General features: G+C 43.3%; 1 protein-coding gene across 16 annotated transcripts in view; it reads left to right on the top strand.

Annotated features, from left to right (window-relative positions):
- The window catches only part of LOC123764887 (protein tramtrack, beta isoform), an 89,266-nt gene that overhangs the window by 53,319 nt on the left and 14,171 nt on the right, over positions 1 to 21,776 (top strand). For 3 of the 16 annotated variants that reach the window (XM_069338671.1, XM_069338685.1, XM_069338691.1), the window contains exons 5-6: positions 8,170 to 8,369; positions 14,927 to 20,429. The exons of 3 other annotated variants lie outside the window; for them this stretch is intronic. In XM_069338671.1, the coding sequence (XP_069194772.1) occupies positions 8,170 to 8,369; positions 14,927 to 15,104 (378 nt within the window). In that variant the 3' untranslated portion in view covers positions 15,105 to 20,429. Of the gene's footprint in view, positions 1 to 8,169; positions 8,819 to 14,926; positions 20,430 to 21,776 lie in introns of those variants that run through there. 10 more of the 16 variants (XR_011230999.1, XR_011230998.1, XR_011231005.1 and 7 more) reach the window with 8 other exon arrangements.

Here is a 21,776-nt window from a genome sequence, read left to right as displayed (position 1 = left end):
TGGCAATGTATCAAAAGCTTTGCTAAAGTCAAGGTACACAACATCACAATCCTTACCACTATCAACTGCCTCAACTGTGCTGGAATAAGATGATAGCAAATTTGTTAAATGTGAACGGCCATTTGTAAAACCATGTTGTGAATCATTTATTAAATTATTTTTTCAGTATGAAGACGAATGGTATTTGCAATTATCGATTCAAGAAACTTTCCCACAATAGATGTTAAGCTAATTGACCGATAGTTTGACGCAAGTGATCTGTCTCCTTTCTTGAAAATTGGAACCACTTTAGTAACCTTCCACGACTCTGGCACTCTGCCTGACTCCTATGATTTATTAAATATGGTAGACATTGGCTCACAAAGCTCCTCTTTGCATTCTTTAAGCACCCTGGCAAACACTTGTCTGGCCCTGAAGATTTGTTTGGCTTGAATTTCACTATTTGTTTAATAACATCTTCCTTGGTAACTGTTAAACTAGTCAACCTGTCTCCTTCCCCACCCACATAGACTTGTTCGGCTGAATTAAGTTCCTCTTTAGTAAATACAGAGATAAAATATTAAAAATACTACTCATCTCTTCGATGTTATCAGTTATCTGATCCTGTCTTAGTTTCTTATGTACAGAAACCTGTATATACACCTGTATATATTTTATGTACTTGACCTGTATATACACTATACAGTTGTACAGTTAAAATATACAGTATATTGTTAAAGATTTGTGACTGTATTTTGGGTGGGAAATTCCAATCTCAAAACATAAACTTTCAGGCTATTTTTGTTTCAGTTTGAGAGTTTTCACAATTTTCACAAAATACACATTTCTTTGAGCTTTACATTTGTGCCAAAGCATTGATTGAAAAAACGTTTTTTATGAAGATTGTTTTTGGTTGAAGAAAAACTCCAGAATGATAATGCTTTATTATTAGAAAATATAAATTAGAATTTTCCTGCAACAGAAATATAGTTTGACTGGATGTCATCTGTTTGACTGGGTCTCTCCGGGGATGTCATCTGTTTGACTGGGTCTCTCCGGGGATGTCATCTGTTTGACTGGGTCTCCGGGGATGTCATCTGTTTGACTGGGTCTCTCCGGGGATGTCATCTGTTTGACTGGGTCTCTCCGGGGATGTCATCTGTTTGACTGGGTCTCTCCGGGGATGTCATCTGTTTGACGGGGTCTCTCCGGGGATGTCATCAGTTTGACTGGGTCTCCGGGGATGTCATCAGTTTGACTGGGTCTCTCCGGGGATGTCATCTGTTTGACTGGGTCTCTCCGGGGATGTCATCAGTTTGACTGGGTCTCCGGGGATGTCATCAGTTTGACTGGGTCTCTCCGGGGATGTCATCTGTTTGACTGGGTCTCCGGGGATGTCATCTGTTTGACTGGGTCTTTCCGGGGATGTCATCAGTTTGACTGGGTCTCCGGGGATGTCATCAGTTTGACTGGGTCTCCAGGGATGTCATCTGTTTGACTGGGTCTTTCCGGGGATGTCATCAGTTTGACTGGGTCTCCGGGGATGTCATCAGTTTGACTGGGTCTCCGGGGATGTCATCTGTTTGACTGGATCTCTCCGGGGATGTCATCAGTTTGACTGGGTCTCCGGGGATGTCACCAGTTTGACTGGATCTCTCCGGGGATGTCATCAGTTTGACTGATGACAGTCATGTCTGATGAAAGAGAGCCGATGATGATGATGATGACTGATGATGATCAGTCATCAGTGATGTCATCAAAATGACTGCTGTAAAATTTTAAGATCTGAAATGGATATAGAAGACAAAACAAAATATTTCTTACTTTTATTTTTGTAAATCTAGTTTTTAGTAACTATGCTTATGTTTTAAGACTTAATATCAAAGATATATCAACCTGAAAGTAGTGTATTAGAGTAAGGTTGACTTGGGGGGCTCCTTAATACGAAAGCGATTAAAGAATTTGAGTTCTTATTGTTGCACTCGGCGTGTTAAGTGGGGAATTAGGAACCACTTGTGATAATATAGTTTTACAATACATGTCTATAACTCAATATATTAATGACCATTTGTAAAGCATTGGGAAGAGTATCCATAAAAGGTCATTTCAGAAAGTAAACATTGTAAAGGTTAGGTTGGAGGATACCTGGTAAAACACTTGAAGTGACACCCACTGTGTCTTAGCAGCTCTTAGCAGCACGTAGTATCTTGGGTTGTTAATGTTCTCACTGTCTTGTTGGCTCTTAGTGCAACCCATCCTCCTGTAATGATACCACTCATAGTATTTATGGTATGACAACGTTATTATCAGGCGAGTTGTAGAGTGAGGCTCTGGAGTGGTGGTGGCAGCGGGAACTATCACAGCTGATGGCTATGGCTAAGTCTGTTTGGTGCAACAGCAAGAACTGAGGCTGATAAATGTGATGCTGCAGCTACTGGCTAATCTGTTGTGAAAATGATCTTAATGCTGTGGTCAGATGGCCTTGTATTCGTGTACACCTCACTCAGTTTGGACCAACGCTGCTTGTTGATTGGTTGTTGGGAACAGCTCGATTCTGGGAATGTGTGAATCTCATTTGTAATATCTGTGATTTCTGGGGATGTGGAAGTAATTAGCTGCTAGAGAATTTATGTTGTAGTGATAAGCAAACCACACATCACCAAGTGCTTAAACGACGACATTTCGGTCTATCCCACACCATTTTCAAGTGGCGTGATTATGCGACTTGTTAATGGTGCAGGACGGACCGAAACAGTCATTTCTCCATTTTCTGATGTGTGGTTTGGCGATCATATCATCAACCACAATATTGTGACCGTCTGTTGTAGTTGCTACACCTTGTGTGAAAGAAATCGTCAAAATGCTGAATATTTTGTTGTGTTGCTCCTGACAATGCTTAACACAACACCAACACTAAGGCATTGCCAAGTAATTTATTATAATTATTATTTTTTACTATATAAATATTTACCATATCTAGATAAATTGGAATACAATTCATTGGATAGAATATATAAAGTTATGTAAATAAAGAGAAGTACTGTAATACTATTTAGGAATTTTGGCTGGAAAATTCAAATTTCAAAGACTTGGCCAAAAATCCCATAATTGAAGTGAGTTCATTTGACTAACTGTCAATTACCTGAGGTGAGGTAACTGAGGTTACTTTTATTTTGGTTATTAGCTGCAAAATAAATTAAAAATATTAATTTTTGTTAAGCATTTACTATCGCTTAACAGTGAATAATAAAATATATATTTACCTGTATATATATATTTTGTAAACTAGTCAAGGTGAATTTCCTATCTATAATAATTCTTGTGTCCTTGGGTATGTGCACTTACTATATACATGGTTTCCTCCCTCATGTATTGCTGTTTACACGGCCGGAAGTACATGCTACCATTGACAAGTGTAGGGAGGTCACTATACTAGAGCAACACTGTAAATGTGGCCAGGCATACATGCTACCATTGACAAGTGTGGGGGTGTAGGGAGGTCATTATACTAGAGCAACACTGTAAATGTGGCCAGGCATACATGCTACCATTGACAAGTGTGGGGGTGTAGGGAGGTCATTATACTAGAGCAACACTGTAAACGTGGCCAGGCATACATGCTACCATTGACAAGTGTAGTAAGGTCACTATACTAGAGCAACACTGTAAACGTGGCCAGGCATACATGCTACCATTGACAAGTGTAGTGAGGTCACTATACTAGAGCAACACTGTAAACGTGGCCAGGCATACATGCTACCATTGACAAGTGTAGTAAGGTCACTATACTAGAGCAACACTGTAAACGTGGCCAGGCATACATGCTACCATTGACAAGTGTAGGGAGGTCACTATACTAGAGCAACACTGTAAACGTGGCCAGGCATACATGCTACCATTGACAAGTGTGGGGGTGTAGTGAGGTCACTATACTAGAGCAACACTGTAAACGTGGCCAGGCATACATGCTACCATTGACAAGTGTAGTAAGGTCACTATACTAGAGCAACACTGTAAACGTGGTGGGGGAGTACATGCTACCATTGACAAGTGTAGGGAGGTCACTATACTAGAGCAACACTGTAAACGTGGCCAGGCATACATGCTACCATTGACAAGTGTAGGGAGGTCACTATACTAGAGCAACACTGTAAACGTGGCCAGGCATACATACTACCATTGACAAGTGTAGGGAGGTCACTATACTAGAGCAACACTGTAAATGTGGCCAGGCATACATGCCACCATTGACAAGTGTGGGGGTGTAGGGAGGTCATTATACTAGAGCAACACTGTAAACGTGGCCAGGCATACATGCTACCATTGACAAGTGTGGGGGTGTAGGGAGGTCATTATACTAGAGCAACACTGTAAACGTGGCCAGGCATACATGCTACCATTGACAAGTGTGGGGGTGTAGGGAGGTCATTATACTAGAGCAACACTGTAAACGTGGCCAGGCATACATGCTACCATTGACAAGTGTGGGGGTGTAGGGAGGTCATTATACTAGAGCAACACTGTAAACGTGGCCAGGCATACATGCTACCATTGACAAGTGTGGGGGTGTAGGGAGGTCACTATACTAGAGCAACACTGTAAACGTGGCCAGGCATACATGCTACCATTGACAAGTGTGGGGGTGTAGGGAGGTCATTATACTAGAGCAACACTGTAAACGTGGCCAGGCATACATGCTACCATTGACAAGTGTAGGGAGGTCACTATACTAGAGCAACACTGTAAACGTGGCCAGGCATACATACTACCATTGACAAGTGTAGGGAGGTCACTATACTAGAGCAACACTGTAAATGTGGCCAGGCATACATGCCACCATTGACAAGTGTGGGGGTGTAGGGAGGTCATTATACTAGAGCAACACTGTAAACGTGGCCAGGCATACATGCTACCATTGACAAGTGTGGGGGTGTAGGGAGGTCATTATACTAGAGCAACACTGTAAACGTGGCCAGGCATACATGCTACCATTGACAAGTGTGGGGGTGTAGGGAGGTCATTATACTAGAGCAACACTGTAAACGTGGCCAGGCATACATGCTACCATTGACAAGTGTGGGGGTGTAGGGAGGTCATTATACTAGAGCAACACTGTAAACGTGGCCAGGCATACATGCTACCATTGACAAGTGTGGGGGTGTAGGGAGGTCACTATACTAGAGCAACACTGTAAACGTGGCCAGGCATACATGCTACCATTGACAAGTGTGGGGGTGTAGGGAGGTCATTATACTAGAGCAACACTGTAAACGTGGCCAGGCATACATGCTACCATTGACAAGTGTGGGGGTGTAGGGAGGTCACTATACTAGAGCAACACTGTAAACGTGGTCAGGTGCACATGCTACCATTGACAAGTGTGGGGGTGTAGTGAGGTCACTATACTAGAGCAACACTGTAAACGTGGTCAGGTGCACATGCTACCATTGACAAGTGTGGGGGTGTAGTAAGGTCACTATACTAGAGCAACACTGTAAATGTGGCCAGGCATACATACTACCATTGACAAGTGTGGGGGTGTAGTGAGGTCACTATACTAGAGCAACACTGTAAACGTGGTCAGGTGCACATGCTTCCATTGACAAGTGTGGGGGTGTAGTGAGGTCACTATACTAGAGCAACACTGTAAATGTGGCCAGGCATACATGCTACCATTGACAAGTGTGGGGGTGTAGTGAGGTCACTATACTAGAGCAACACTGTAAACGTGGTCAGGTGCACATGCTACCATTGACAAGTGTGGGGGTGTAGTGAGGTCACTATACTAGAGCAACACTGTAAATGTGGCCAGGCATACATGCTACCATTGACAAGTGTGGGGGTGTAGTGAGGTCACTATACTAGAGCAACACTGTAAACGTGGTCAGGTGCACATGCTACCATTGACAAGTGTGGGGGTGTAGTAAGGTCACTATACTAGAGTAACACTGTAAACGTGGTCAGGAGCACATGCTACCATTGACAAGTGTGGAGGTGTAGGGAGGTCACTAAGGAAGAGTCGTGGCCAGGTTGTCGGGACGACCCCCGGAGTTCTCACAGTCACCAAGTCCAGCCCACTGTATATTAATTTAGGAAGTCATGGCCAGGTTGTGTTTTTAATCAGTATATAATTTTGGCTCGCTACGTTGTTTTCAGCTCAAAACTCATTGGTCCAGAGTTTGAATCCCAGTCAGGAGGAGACGTTTGGTTACTTTTTAGGAAGAGTCGTGGCCAGTTTGTGGGGATGACTGCCGGAGTCCTCACAATCACCAGGTCCAGCCCACTGTGTATTAATTTCTTTCAAAGTGTTATATGACAAGAGTACTGGGAAGACGGGACACCATGAGTGTAGCTCTCATCCTGTAACTACACTTAGGTAATTACTTAGGTAATTATATTGGAGCAACACTGTAATATAAGGATCCCAAGGCTTTTCAGCACTAAGTGGCAATATCAACAGACACCTCAGTTATGTTCTAGAGTAAACATTGTAAACTCCTTCATGGTTATGTGATCAGCTGGGCTGTGGTGGCCACATATGAATGCACCAACAGCTTGGCTGATCAAGCCATCAACCTGGGGAAAAAATGGCAGACTTCAAGGCCTCAACAATGTTGCCATAAGGTAGGTAGGTGAGGGAGGGAGGGAGGAGATATTGTTAGTAGGGAAGGGGGTAATGTTTGTAGGTGTGGGCGGTGGTAACTGATGTAGGTATGGGGGAAGGGGTGGGGGTGAGGTCTTGCAGGTGTGGAAAGAGGTGTGAATGATTTTAAGTGGAGTTGGATTAATAGATGGTACTGTAGTTGCTTGTACTCTGTAGTAAGCAATTAACATGTATAACTACATGCAAATGCTGTCTTTGTTTAACTTTTGTTTAACTTTGATGTTTTGTTGGTGACTTGACTGCGATGGGTCAAATTTTGTGCTTGCGGGAAGATGATACTTGGGTACGGCGCCTCTGTCATCAATACACCCCCTAATGTATCATTTGGATTAGTGTTCTTAAATGCTTTGAAGTCATTGCCTGGCCCCACATCTTTACAAGATCGTGCAAGATTCGTCTGGTCTTGAAAGAATCGTTAAATAGCTCTTGCACATAATTAGTCAACCAGAGATTTACATTTGAGAAATGCACAAGTTTGCCTCTTATAATACTGTATTTGATTAACATTCAGTGGTTTTCAAGATTATTTAAAGTTAAGATGTTTATGGCCATTTTATAATTACCTCATTAGTCAGTAAACTACTCCGGGCAAATTAAGAATAATTAAAAAATGCTCAAAAGTGTGTTGGTTGACCCAAAAACTTCTGAAATATATTGTATATTAAGCTCTCATATCTACAATGTCAAGATCTTGTGCTTTTTCTAGGTGCGGTGTGGTATAAATTGACCCCCCCAAAAAAAGTATGTAAATACGGGATTTCCCCTCCGAATGTGAGCCTAGTTGTCAGACAACAGAAACTGCTAAGAGTAGTCATGAAATTAGTTTTTTCAATAAATGAAAATATTAACATTGTTTAATGGCTTTTATTTGTTTTATGTGGTTGAGAAAACAGCGCTGTATAACGCTTTAAACTTTGATCTCTTGCTTGTTCTGTATTTCATGTCTTATGTACAAGACGAATTTTGCCGTGAGAAAATCTTTAGGATGGCAGGATTGAACCTACCATCCTGGGTCATCCCAGGATGATAGTTCAATTCATAAACCACAACTTGTTAAAAGTTACACAACTCACGTGTGTAGGTACTGTATTAGTGTTTTTCCATAATTATCGTATATAAATGTATATATAATCGAACAAAAGTTAAATTGTAATGTGACTAGAATCATCCAGTTTTATTAACTTTTTGTAGAGGCAAAAACAAATTGGGCCAGCTTAATTTTAGGCCGGTTAGGATTTAGATAAAGTGAAATAATTTACAGTATTGAGAAATTTGTAAAATCGTCATACCTAGTCAAAATGACCAAGTGACTCGTGTGCGACACGATAATGATTAAGAACAGTATTGGTCAGGTTCTGACAGCGGGTATCTCATGCCAGAAGCCACGAGGCATTTTGTTATCCATCGTGTACCCGTAAATGCCCATGTCGTGCCAGTCGGTCAGAGCAGTTTAGTAGTTTGTGTGCGTGTAGCAATGCCTTTTGGTAACTGGCCAGTAGTAGTAACTGTTTCCCCTTGTGTTTTAGGGTCTGGTGATGACAGAGGGTCCGGTGATACGGGACGAGCAGGGGCGCTTGTGCTACCGGTGCGTCTACTGTCCGCGCATTGACTCCGACAAGAGCAAGTGGCGGCGACACCTGCGGACTCACACGGGGGAAAAGCCCTATCAGTGCACCAAGTGCCCTTACCGAGCCACTACGAAACATGCCGTCGTGCGACACGACAAGTTCAGACATTCTGTGGATGTTGTTGCACTGTAGGAAACGCACTTCAACGAACGCCTCTTTAGGGATGAAGTTATTTATTATATTTTTTTGTGTGACTTGGAAAACGTCGGCTCTGGTTAGAATTTTAAGTTATTAAGTTGATAGGTAAGCTTGTTAGGTTCTTGACTCTGAGATAATAATGTAAGAGTTGAAGGGTGTGTAAGATGACTGCCAGTTATCCTTGTGCAGTCATCAGGGCCAGGGTTCAGCGAGCATTTATGCACCCACTTACAAAACCTGTGCATGTTTCCTTACTCATGGCGGGTTGGTTTATATCAAACACTTTATGGGCTTTGTCCTTTACAAGCCAAGATTATTATTGTCATAAACAATCTTATAGCACTTTGAAGCTCAAAAATTGATTAGGAAGTTTAAACAAGGGTGTTATGATCTGCGGGCCGCTCCAAGCAACAGCCTGGTGGACCAAACTCTCACAAGTCGAGCCTGGCCTCGGGCCGGGCTTGGGGAGTAGAACAACTCCCAGAACCCCATCAACCAGGTATCAACCAGGTATGATGGATGGAAGATGTGCAGGGTCCGTACGTGGTTGTGTAAATGTTTGGTGACTCCTGGCCCAGTTTGGCAGCCGGTAAGAGGTGTGTAGAAGGGTCAGTGCATGAAACCCACTCACAAGGGGTCGGTGTGTATAGTGTTCTGCAAGTTGTGCATGAAACTGAGGTAGAACATAGTCAATAGATTAATGACATTTCGAGAACTACAGTTTTGCTTGTTTGGTAGGATGACCGGAGGGTGCATGTGTTGGGTGTGGTGCTCGCAGCAGCAGTTATGGAGTGCCTGTGTCGGGTGTGGTGCTCGCAGCAGCAGTTATGGAGTGCCTGTGTCGGGTGTGGTGCTCACAGCAGCTGTTACTGGAGTGCCTGTGTCGGGTGTGGTGCTCGCAGCAGCAGTTACTGGAGTGCATGTGTCAGGTGTGGTGCTCGCAGCAGCAGTTATGGAGTGCATGTGTCGGGTGTGGTGCTCACAGCAGCTGTTACTGGAGTGCCTGTGTCGGGTGTGGTGCTCACAGCAGCAGTTACTGGAGTGCCTGTGTCGGGTGTGGTGCTCACAGCAGCTGTTACTGGAGTGCCTGTGTCGGGTGTGGTGCTCACAGCAGCAGTTACTGGGGTGCCTGTGTCGGGTGTGGTGCTCACAGCAGCAGTTATGGAGTGCATGTGTCGGGTGTGGTGCTCGCAGCAGCAGTTACTGGAGTGCCTGTGTCGGGTGTGGTGCTCACAGCAGCAGTTATGGAGTGCCTGTGTCGAGTGTGGTGCTCACAGCAGCTGTTACTGGAGTGCCTGTGTCGGGTGTGGTGCTCACAGCAGCAGTTATGGAGTGCATGTGTCGGGTGTGGTGCTCACAGCAGCTGTTACTGGAGTGCCTGTGTCGGGTGTGGTGCTCGCAGCAGCAGTTACTGGAGTGCCTGTGTCGGGTGTGGTGCTCACAGCAGCAGTTACTGGAGTGCCTGTGTCGGGTGTGGTGCTCACAGCAGCTGTTACTGGAGTGCCTGTGTCGGGTGTGGTGCTCACAGCAGCTGTTACTGGAGTGCCTGTGTCGGGTGTGGTGCTCGCAGCAGCAGTTACTGGAGTGCCTGTGTCGGGTGTGGTGCTCACAGCAGCTGTTACTGGAGTGCCTGTGTCGGGTGTGGTGCTCGCAGCAGCAGTTACTGGAGTGCATGTGTCAGGTGTGGTGCTCGCAGCAGCAGTTATGGAGTGCCTGTGTCGGGTGTGGTGCTCACAGCAGCTGTTACTGGAGTGCCTGTGTCGGGTGTGGTGCTCACAGCAGCAGTTACTGGAGTGCCTGTGTCGGGTGTGGTGCTCGCAGCAGCAGTTATGGAGTGCCTGTGTTGGGTGTGGTGCTCGCAGCAGCAGTTATGGAGTGCCTGTGTCGGGTGTGGTGCGTGGATGAGAGGTGTAGAGTGCAGCATGACCAACAATACTTGTATCAGATCTTGATTTTTTAGCATAGTTTATCCTAACATTTCATGAAAGCATTTTAATGCATTCTAATGTTGGGCCAAGTTTTGGTTATGCTATAACTTTGAAATATTTTTTGATGGCCAAAAAGGACCATTTAGAGTAGACACTGCTCATCACATGCACAGGGTGCGTGCTGTTCAACACGTGCACATTTATAGGGAAACAACTTTGGTTGATATAGGTTTTGTTCATAAGACACAGGTGAGAGGTGGTGAACATCACTACCAACACCTGAGTGTGGGCGGGGGGTGGTGACCATCACTACCAACACCTGAGTGTGGGCGGGAGGTGGTGAACATCACTACCAACACCTGAGTGTGGGCGGGAGGTGGTGAACATCACTACCAACACCTGAGTGTGGGCGGGTAACATAGTCGGAGGTGAGAGATGGGCAACCGCTATGAATGCCTTGAGTGAGAGTAGGCAACATTGTTGGGTGGGAGATTTGGAACATTACTGATTCTCTCAACAGAGTAACACAAAACATTAAAGGTGTAAGATCTTTTATGTCAACATACAGTACAATACTAGACACCCAAGCTGCACATGTCAGAATAATAGAAGTGACGACAATGGGAAAGTGGGCTTTAGTTCGTCGTGTCCCACATACTAGATGTTTATACCTGGCAGGATAATTACCCCTCTCAATACAGTATTAATGTTTTCATCAAATTACTTTTCAAGTTGTGGTGGAATTGGCTTCAACAACTTCTTCCTTCAGTGCATTCCACTTTCCTACCATTGTGTGTAACTACAGAGCAGCATTGGGAGGATGTACAGTGTCAGTAGGGAGACCCAGGTTTAGTCTGGTAGGGCTCGAGCTAATTGTGTAGGCAAGTCAGTCAGTAGTGTTGCTGGCAATCATACTAACAACTAGCACAGGATCTCTTATCTTGAGGTTATCTGGAGATGATTTCCGGGCTTAGCGTTCCGGTCTTCGACCAACCTTGAGGTTACCTTGAGGTGCTTCCGGGGCTTAGCGTCCCCGCGGCCCGGTCGTCGACCAGGCCTCCTGGTTGCCGGACTGATCAACCAGGCTGTTGGACGCGGCTGCTCGCAGCCTGACGTATGAGTCACAGCCTGGTTGATCAGGTATCCTTTGGAGGTGCTTATCCAGTTCTCTCTTGAACACTGTGAGGGGTCGGCCAGTTATGTCCCTTATGTGTGGCGGAACCAAGCCTCCTTTTTTGTTACTCATCCCAAGGAAGAAGCCCGTAGCAGCTGTCTAGCTCCCAGGTACCTATTTTACTGCTAGGTGAACAGAGCCATCGGAGTAAAAGAAAATCTGCCCATTTGTTTCTGCCTCCACCAGGGATTGAACCCGGAACCTCAGGACTACGAATCTCGAGCGCTGTCCACTCAGCTGTCAGGCCCCTGACAGATGACTAGAATTAGTCCATCTATACACCTCTTTGACCATGGCATTAATTATTTACATTATTCCTGGTGGTTATATACGTTTATTAACATATTTATATATTTATTGAAGTGAAGCTCATTTTTCTGGTAGGACGGGGGAAAAATAATACAATCCCAATTCAACGTGCTGTAGTGCTGGTCTGGTATGATACGAGATTATTGTTCGGGAAACAGATTTGCTGCCACCACCCGTGTGTATCTGTATTTTTGTGTACACAGTTTATGCCTAATAATACGAAGGTACTTTATTGTACTGAGTAAACTGTATCGTAAATGTATTCTCTATGATTAGAAATTGCTGCACAGTATTTTCTTATTACTGTATCTGTATTTATGAAACGGTAACAACAGGTGTACATATCAACTAAGTTTTCAAATTTTAGGCTACTAAAAGTTATTAATTAGCTTTATATTGGTATAAAAAGGAAATGGAATATTACATATTATGATGCCTGCAGTCTAAGCACTTCCATAAGAGAGAGAATTTTGTATTCAAATTATGGATCCCGCAGTCCAGAAGCTTACTAAATTACAGGGCAAATTACAGAGAAATGTGTATTACAATTGTACCAGTATGGTTCATGATTGTATCCTGAACATGCAAGAGACATCTGCAGGGGTTTGAAGTTACTTGATAATTGGACGTGTCTACCTATGTATGCATGTCTACTGCTTTGGTCTATATGTGTACCTCTGTATCCCAAGCTGTGTATGCACCTGTCTACCTCCTTGGTCTATGTGTACCTCTGTATCCCAAGCTGTGTATGCACCTGTCTACCTCCTTGGTCTATGTGTGTACCTCTGTACCCCAAGCTGTGTATGCACCTGTCTACCTCCTTGGTCTATGTGTGTACCTCTGTACCCCAAGCTGTGTATGCACCTGTCTACCTCCTTGGTCTATGTGTACCTCTGTACCCCAAGCTGTGTATGCACCTGTCTACCTCCTTGGTCTATGTGTGTACCTCTGTACCCCAAGCTGTGTATGCACCTGTCTACCTCCTTGGTCTATGTGTGTACCTCTGAACCCCAAGCTGTGTATGCACCTGTCTACCTCCTTGGTCTGCGTGCACCCTGACCTGCATATTCAGTTCACAGTAACCAGATAAGCCTTTCAGAAAAAGTTAAACATTTATATGTTTAACAACAGCTACTTGAGCACTACGACAAAATCACTGAGGCATTAGAAGAAAAACAGAATGCTGATGTGATATACACGGACTTCGCAAAGGCTTTCGATAAATGTGACCATGGCGTGATAGCACACAAAATGAAGTCAATGGGAATAACCGGTAAAGTAGGACACTGGATACTCAGTTTTCTGTCAAACAGGACTCAGTGAGTAACGGTCAACCATATAAAATCTAGTCCAAGTGCAGTTAAAAGCTCTGTACCTCAGAGTACAGTCCTTGCACCGCTGCTTTTCCTTATTCTCATATCAGATATAGACAAAAATACAAGTCACAGCTTCGTATCATCCTTTGCAGATGACACAAAAATCAGTATGAAAATTACCTCGGCTGAAGACATTGAAAAACTTCAAGCTGATATTAATAAAGTTTTCGACTGGGCATCAGAAAATAACATGTTGTTTAACAGTGATAAATTCCAGGTACTCAGGTACGGTAAAAATGAGGACCTTAAACATAATACAGAGTACAAAACACAATCAAATGTACCCATAGTAGGAAAACAGCATGTAAAGGATTTGGGAATAATAATGTCTGACGACCTAACATTTAAGGAGCATAACCAAGCAAATATTGCAACAGCCAGAAAAATGATCGGATGGATTACGAGAACTTTCAAATCCAGGGATCCCATCACAATGGTTGTACTCTTCAAGTCACTTGTGTTGTCCCGTCTTGAGTACTGCTCAGTACTCACTTCCCCCTTCAGAGCAGGAGAGATTGGTGAAATAGAGGGAATACAGAGAACATATATGGCACGCATAGACGCAATAAAGCACCTAAATTATTGGGATCGTCTCAAAGCCCTCCAAATGTACTCACTAGAAAGAAGACGAGAGAGATATCAAATAATATACACCTGGAAGATACTGGAGGGCCAAGTACCAAATCTACACAGTAAAATAACAACGTACTGGAGTGAACAATATGGAAGAAAATGTAGAATAGAACCAGTGAAGAGCAGAGGTGCCATAGGCACAATCAGAGAACACTGTATAAATATCAGAGGTCCACGGTTGTTCAACGTCCTCCCAGCAAGCATAAGAAATATTGCCGGAACAACCGTGGACATTTTCAAGAGGAAACTAGATTTATTCCTCCAAGGAGTGCCGGACCAACCGGGCTGTGGTGGGTATGTGGGCCTGCGGGCCGCTCCAAGCAACAGCCTGGTGGACCAAACTCTCACAAGTCAAGCCTGGCCTCGGGCCGGGCTTGGGGAGTAGAAGAACTCCCAGAACCCCATCAACCAGGTATATCTTCTTAATTCACAGAATGTGACAGCAGTTGTGCTCTCTCTTTGGGTCTCTTTTTATTTATATCTAGATTGTGTGCACATGGTGATATTGTCCAGATGGTGTGGTGGTGTGTACCGTGTTTTGTCCAGGTTGTGTAGTGGTGTGGAGTGTTTTTGTCCAGGTTGTGTGGTGGTGTTTTTGTCTCATCTGTGGATCTCAGGCAAGTTGTATGTATATATTCATGGATTCAAAAGTTGTGATATAAGACCATGTGTATCTGGATTATGGTTGTGTGTGTGTGTGTGTATAGTGGATAAGATTATTTCATGTTTGGAAACAATATGTAGCTGAAAGTTCTGAAGAGGATCAAGAGAATTTGCGGGGGATTTATGCAACTCACAAGTGTTTCTGCGTTAAGGGTTTGTTTGTAGGTTTGACGTTGGAGGAGGGGCTCTGTGCATATTGCGTGCATATTTAAAGTGTGACGTATCCGGTCAGTTTAAGTTGCCATCATCAGTCAAATAGTTTTCTGACTGCTCATTCACTAGATAAATATACATGACCTTGAATTTGTGGATTATATCATCTTACCATGTTCACAGAATTTAAACTAGTCATTTCCAATTTAATGAATAAGAATTCTTAACACTGCTCACGTCTGAAAGATTTGACGAATCTGACACGATTTGTTCCATTATAGGGTGGCGTACCAGATCAAAGTGGCCTCTACCGCTGTCCGTATTGCCCCCGAGTGGATCAGTACGAGAGCAAGTGGCTGCGGCACCTGCGTATTCATACAGGAGAGAAGCCGTACTTTTGCTCGCTCTGCGACTTCCGAGCCAGCACAAAACACTCTGTTGTTAGGCACACAAAAATGAAACACCAGATCTGGAGCAGTCTGCCACAGTGAAATTAAGCAGAGAATTTGGAATGTGCATCTCTCATGAGCTTTTTATTCTGAACTAGGTAGATATATTAGTAAATATTTATTTAAAGTAGTGATTTGCTGAGAAAAGAACCCTCTGTAGAGTTGAAACAGCAATTGGTGAAGAACATGTAGGTAACATTTGGCTCCATGAAAGCTCACTTCAGAACACAAGGTTACCTCCATTAAAGTCTCTTTCCAGTTTGGCATTCTAACTACAGTGTTGTGGGTACATGGTAACTGATGATTCCTTCATACCATGAAACCCCTAAGTGTTGACTGCCAACCCAACTCGAGGGCTCTTCGAAGCGGTCATCTACAGTTGTGTTCAACCTCCTTGTAGTGACGTTTGTCAAAGTACCATATGAGCTAGCCGTGGAAAAGTAATAATGAAAGTAGTAGTGTCCGTGCGTCTAACAAACAGCTTGTCAGGAAAAATGACCCCTCAAGAAAATTGTAAATCTTAAAATGTAGTATCAAAATGCCCAGGATATTGGAATCCTTTAGGTCAGTGACTAGATGGCCAGCATATTAGTAACTATTCATTAATTAAATGATTAGGTGTTCAATTAGTTGACAAAATGTTGTGTAACTGAGCAGGTGTTTGATAAATGGGCTGAGTTGGAGTAGGGTGAATTAATTAAGCACGTGTTGGATGAATCAATTGAGCTTCTTGTTGAATATTTCGCTTGGAACAATGTTGAATGAGGTTGTTGAATATGTACGTTGAGCAGGTTTTGGATGAATCGACTGGTCTTGTGGAGTGAAAATCTGATTTACCTTGTAAATAGTAAAGGACATGTTGGGTTCATGTGTTGGGTTGGTTTGGGTTGGTTCAGGATGAGAGCTATGCTCGTGGTGTCCCGTCTTCCCAGTACTCTTTGCCGTGTGATACTTTGAAACTTGAGTACTGATGATGTTGGCATCTACCACCTTCTCACTTAACTTGTTCCACACTCTACCACTCTTTGCATGTTGTTTTGGCAGCTTTGTTCCCTTAGTTTGACTCTAAGACCTCGTGTTGTTGAAGTTGCTGGTATGATGTTGGTGCATGCATGCAAGTGTGAGTGATGTACTCGCCTAGTTGTGCTTGCAAGGCTTGACCTTCAACTCTTCGGTCTTGCCTCTCAACTGTCAATCTACTGATGTACACGTTTCCTGGCTTATTGAGCTCTATATGTAAGAGTGATGTGTGTATATGCTGGTGCAGGTGTGTACGTGAGAGGGTTGTGTGTACATTCTGATGTATGTGTGCGTGCGAGGGGTTGTGTGTGTGCATGCTTGTCCATGTGTGTGTGTGTGTGTGTGTGCGAGGGTTGTGTGTACATGCTGGTGTGTGTGCGTGTGTGCGCAAGTGACATTAATGGGTGTCCCAGGTCGGCTGCACTTGTGGGGTAGTTTGCATGTTGCATTGTTTGGTTTGCTCTTGTTTTGCTCTTGACATTTGCTCATATTTATCCTGACGCACTAAAATTGAGGACGTCTGTGTGCTTCTTTTTAGTCAATTGTGTGTTTATTTACTCAACCAAATTTTGGTGGTACAATATTGTTAGTATTAGAGAGGAACCAAGATTATAGTCACTTGGTTTTAAAAGTCAATGCAGCACTTAAACTGTGTTATAAGATGTACGAGGTTCACACTACACAAACTATGTAAAGAATTACTCTATAAGAATCAGAATGAAAAGATTTATTAATTTGTCTGAATTGTGAATTGGAGTAGTAATTGTTTTGTTCACAAATACATGTAGAATTGCGGCCTCTAATCCTTGTGTATAATAATACAGTAATAACTATTTTTTGGGGGGGGGGATGGGAAATTTATAATTACCTAAGTCCCGTCTTCCCAGCATTCTTTCTCATATAACGCTTTGAAACTACTGACGGTCTTGGCCTCCACCACCACCTCCTCACCTAACTTGTTCCACCTGTCTACCACTCTGTTTGCTGTGTGTGAGTGAATATAAATAAATATATATTTTCTGAGATATATATATATCCCCATAGGGGCCCCATGGCCCTGGGGAAGCAAATAGGAAGAATTTCAGAGATAATTTTTGTCTGAATTCTTTAGTGTATACGCACACAGTCTTCAAGAAGACCTGGACAAAATGTGTGTATGGAGCATCACCTGGCAAATGGAATTTAACATGAATAAATGGCATGTTATGTAATGTGAAACAGGAGACATGTATGTTCACATACATGTGGACATCTTCAAGAGAAAACTAGATAGTTTTCTCCAAGGAGTTCTGTACCAACCGGGCTGTGGTGGGTATGTGGGCCTGTGGGCCGCTGCAATAGTAGAGGGGCTGGTCCCAAACCGGCACACAGAAATAACATCACATAAGACCAGAAGGCATGGCAGGATGTGCAGAATACCCCCGTTGAAGAGCAGAGGTGCAACAGGTACTCTGAGAGAGAATTCTATCAACATCAGAGGTCCGAGACTGTTCAACATGCTTCCATTACACATAAGGGGCATAACTAGCCGATCCCTCACAGTGTTCAAGAGAGAACTGGATAAGCACCTCCAAAGGATACCTGATCAACCTGGCTGTGATTCGTACGTCAGGCTGCGAGCAGACGCATCCAACAGCCTGGTTGACCAGTTCAGCAACCAGGAGGCCTGGTCGACGACTGGGTCACGGGGACGCTAAGCCATGGAAGCACCTCAAGGTAACCTCAAGATAAGCAACAGCCTGGTGGACCAAACTCTCACAAGTCAAGCCTGGCCTCGGGCCGGGCTTGGGGAGTAGAACTCTCAGAACCCCATCAAGCAGGAGATAATAGGTCACACACAACCTACAAATTGCAGTACACTATGTGAAAATGTTTTAAAGAATTCTGATAAAGACGGAGATGTAGAGGTTGTTCTGGACAGAAAACTGTCTCCTGAGGACAACATAAAGAACATTATGCGAGGAGCCTATGCTGTGACCAACCAACCAACCAGACCAACCAGACCAACTGGGCTGTAGTGGATATGTGGGCCTGCGGGCCGATTCAAGCAACAGCCTGTTGGACCAATTTATCACAAGTCGAGCCTGGTCTCAGGCCGGGCTCTAGGAGTTGAATAACCTCCAAAAACCTCTCCATGTATGCTTTCCAACTTCAGAATTGCTTTTAAATACTGTACATGGATGATGAAATATTAAAGATATTGTTCATGACGTTTGTGAGAGCAAAGTTTGAATGCACAACCTTTGTGTGGTGGCCGTATCTCAAGAAGCACATCAACAAACTGAATAAAGTGCAAAGACATGCAACAAAATGGCTCTTGCAACTGAAAGACAAGAGCTATAAGGAAAGGTTAGAGGCATTAAATATACCAAAGCTAGAAGATGGAAGAAAAAGAGGCGATATGATAAATACTGTACATATAAAATAGCAACGGAATCAACAAAATTGATCAAAAGAAAACTTCTTGTAACCTGGAACTTGAAGAACTAGAGGTGATAGATTTAAACTAACTAAACAAAGCTGCCCAAAAAAACATTAAAATGTTAACTTTTGCAAAGTGTTAGAAGGTTGGAACAAGTTAAGTAAGGTGGTGGAGGCCAAAACCGTAAGTAGTTTCAAAGTGTTATACGACATAGAGTGCTGGGAAGACGGGACACCACGAGCGTAACTCTCATCCTGTAACTACACTTAGGTAATTACACACACATATAGATATTGTTTCATTCATTTACACTTTAGGCTTGTATCAAGATCCTCTCAAGGTCAGACCACTGACCTTTACCCCCCCAGGATACAACCCCACCACAACCCGGGTATCTATTTATTGTTAGGTGAACAGGTGCATTAGGTGGAAGGAAATGTACCCAACCATTTCTACCCTGCCCAGGAGCCCTGATTTTGAGTGGAGAATGAAACCAAGTGTACTAAAGGCAGTAACAAGGGGGTCTTGTAGATCTTAGACCTCGGCTCTTAATATTATATTTGTTGTCAATGTGAACCTCAGTCTTAAGAGATTATTAGTTTGTAATGCACCGTGTAAAATGTTATCATTGTTCCTGAGTGTGTGAGAGTGTACCGTGTTAAATGTTATCATTGTTCCCGAGTGTGTGAGAGTGCACCGTGTAAAATGTTATCATTGTTCCTGAGTGTGTGAGAGTGTACCGTGTAAAATGTTATCATTGTTCCCGAGTGTGTGAGAGTGTACCGTGTAAATGTTATCATTGTTCCCGAGTGTGTGAGAGTGCATCGTGTAAAATGTTATCATTGTTCCCGAGTGTGTGAGAGTGTACCGTGTAAATGTTATCATTGTTCCCGAGTGTGTGAGAGCGCATCGTGTAAAATGTTATCATTGTTCCCGAGTGTGTGAGAGTGTACCGTGTAAAATGTTATCATTGTTCCTGAGTGTGTGAGAGTGCACCATGTAAATGTTATCATTGTTCCCGAGTGTGTGAGAGTGTACCGTGTAAAATGTTATCATTGTTCCTGAGTGTGTGAGAGCGCACCGTGTAAAATGTTATCATTGTTCCCGAGTGTGTGAGAGCACACCGTGTAAATGTTATCATTGCTCCAGAGTGTGTGAGAGCGCACCGTGTAAAATGTTATCATTGTTCCCAAGTGTGTGAGAGCGCACCGTGTAAAATGTTATCATTGTTCCCAAGTGTGTGAGAGCGCACCGTGTAAAATGTTATCATTGTTCCCAAGTGTGTGAGAGCGCACCGTGTAAATGTTATCATTGTTCCCGAGTGTGTGAGAGCGCACCGTGTAAAATGAGAATTGTGTTACCAGTAGTTTCTTTTCCTAGCCATGTATACTGTCAGTCCTTAGTCCCTATTCCATAGTTCTCATCAAGGAACTGTGGTAGCAAGTGGACCTTGAACTTGTTAGGCCTCAGTTTGAGTCATGCATTAATCTTTTAAAAAATTTTTACTTTAATAGGCGGCGCTCTTGTAAAATCATCACAAATATCTATTTTTGATGGAGTGGTGCCTACTCCTTCATGTGACACACAGTGTATACTGAGTGGTGGTGCTGCTATATCACTCTAGTGTACGAGGCACCGACACAGGTGTCATACCAGCCATGATAGAGAGAGAGAGAGAGAAGGTTGAGGTTACAAGATGTGGTGTTTGTCTAACAATTGGAACTGTAAATATGTTTAGATGATGCAGCGTTGCATTCTTTATGGATGTTCTTGAGCACGGGAAGAGAAACAAAAAGCTATGACTTCGTACTTTATTGTGTACACGAACCAAATCATATTTTATGTATGGCCTTATGCTGATTATTTTGTATAAATTATTTAGAAATACAAAAAGTCTCTACTTAACCTACAGTGTTGTAATTTTTAAGCCTTTTGTTGTTGTAAATGTGTAGCGAGGATATGGACGTTCACGTCGCTCAACTGACATTGTATATGGTAGAGGTTATTGACTAACATCGTACTGCAACCTTGTATGGGTTTACCTGTAGTTAGTACTGGGGGTCACAACCATGTATGGGTTTACCTGTAGTTAGCACTGGGGGTCATAACCATGTATGGGTTTACCTGTAGTTAGAACTGGGGGTCACAACCATGTATGGGTTTACCTGTAGTTAGTACTGGGGGTCACAACCATGTATGGGTTTACCTGTAGTTAACACTGGGGTCACAACCATGTATGGGTTTACCTGTAGTTAACACTGGGGTCACAACCATGTATGGGTTTACCTGAGTGGCTCATCAAGGTGTCGGGCAAGGTGAGGGCCGGGATGTGAGGTAAAGCAACATAGACTAACAAAGGAATATTTATGGTAAACTAATGTTCTGTGTCACAGTCACTGCTAAATACTCTCCCAAGCTTGGTGCCTTCCTTTGGTAATTAGGCAGACTAACTGTCATGTGTCAGGCAGACTAACTGTCATGTGTCAGGCAGACTAACTGTCATGTGTCAGGCAGACTAACTGTCATGTGTCAGTCAGACTAACTGTCATGTGTTAGTCAGACTAACAGAAGAATGTATTAAGAAAACAAGCTAAAGAACATGTCTTCAGTAAGGTTATATATCTGGCCGAGGAGGAAGACAATATGGGTTAATACTGCACAATATAACAGTCAGACTTGAATGATAAATGTCTTGCCAAATCAAATTGATTTGATGTTGTTTTGTCTCCTTGAAACAAGTTGGGTCTAAGTCCTGAGAAACTATCTACACTACTACATATACCTTCCCCCCCCACAATATATCCCAATTATTGAAACAAACCTAACAACCCAATCTAATCTAATCCTCTTCTAACCTAACAAATATATGAGATAAAATTGTGTTTTATATATAGTGTGGATGAGGTGTATAATATCAGTGTTGCAATGCACGTAATGATACATGTTGTAGATCCTACCACTTGCATATTTGTCTAGGGTTTTGGCTGAGACTCTCAAGGCTAGACTCACCCAAGTTACCAAGATGACACAGGGGGGGTATGGGAGTGACGTAGGCCAGTCGTGGCTGGCCCCAGTGCCACACTAAGAACTATCAGCATTTATAGCAACGGCCCCTTCCCTTGCGATTCTCAGGACGTGAAGTCTGAAACAGAGGTTGTATTTTTCATAGAGCTTTTTCAGTGCTTCTTAACATTAAATTTTGTGATGGGGGGAGATATTGGAAGAGGGTGGCAGCCCTGG

The sequence above is a fragment of the Procambarus clarkii genome, chromosome 5 (assembly GCF_040958095.1).
Source record: "Procambarus clarkii isolate CNS0578487 chromosome 5, FALCON_Pclarkii_2.0, whole genome shotgun sequence".
NCBI classification, from domain to species: Eukaryota; Metazoa; Arthropoda; class Malacostraca; order Decapoda; family Cambaridae; genus Procambarus; species Procambarus clarkii.
This window is presented reverse-complemented; position numbering and strand designations above follow the sequence as displayed.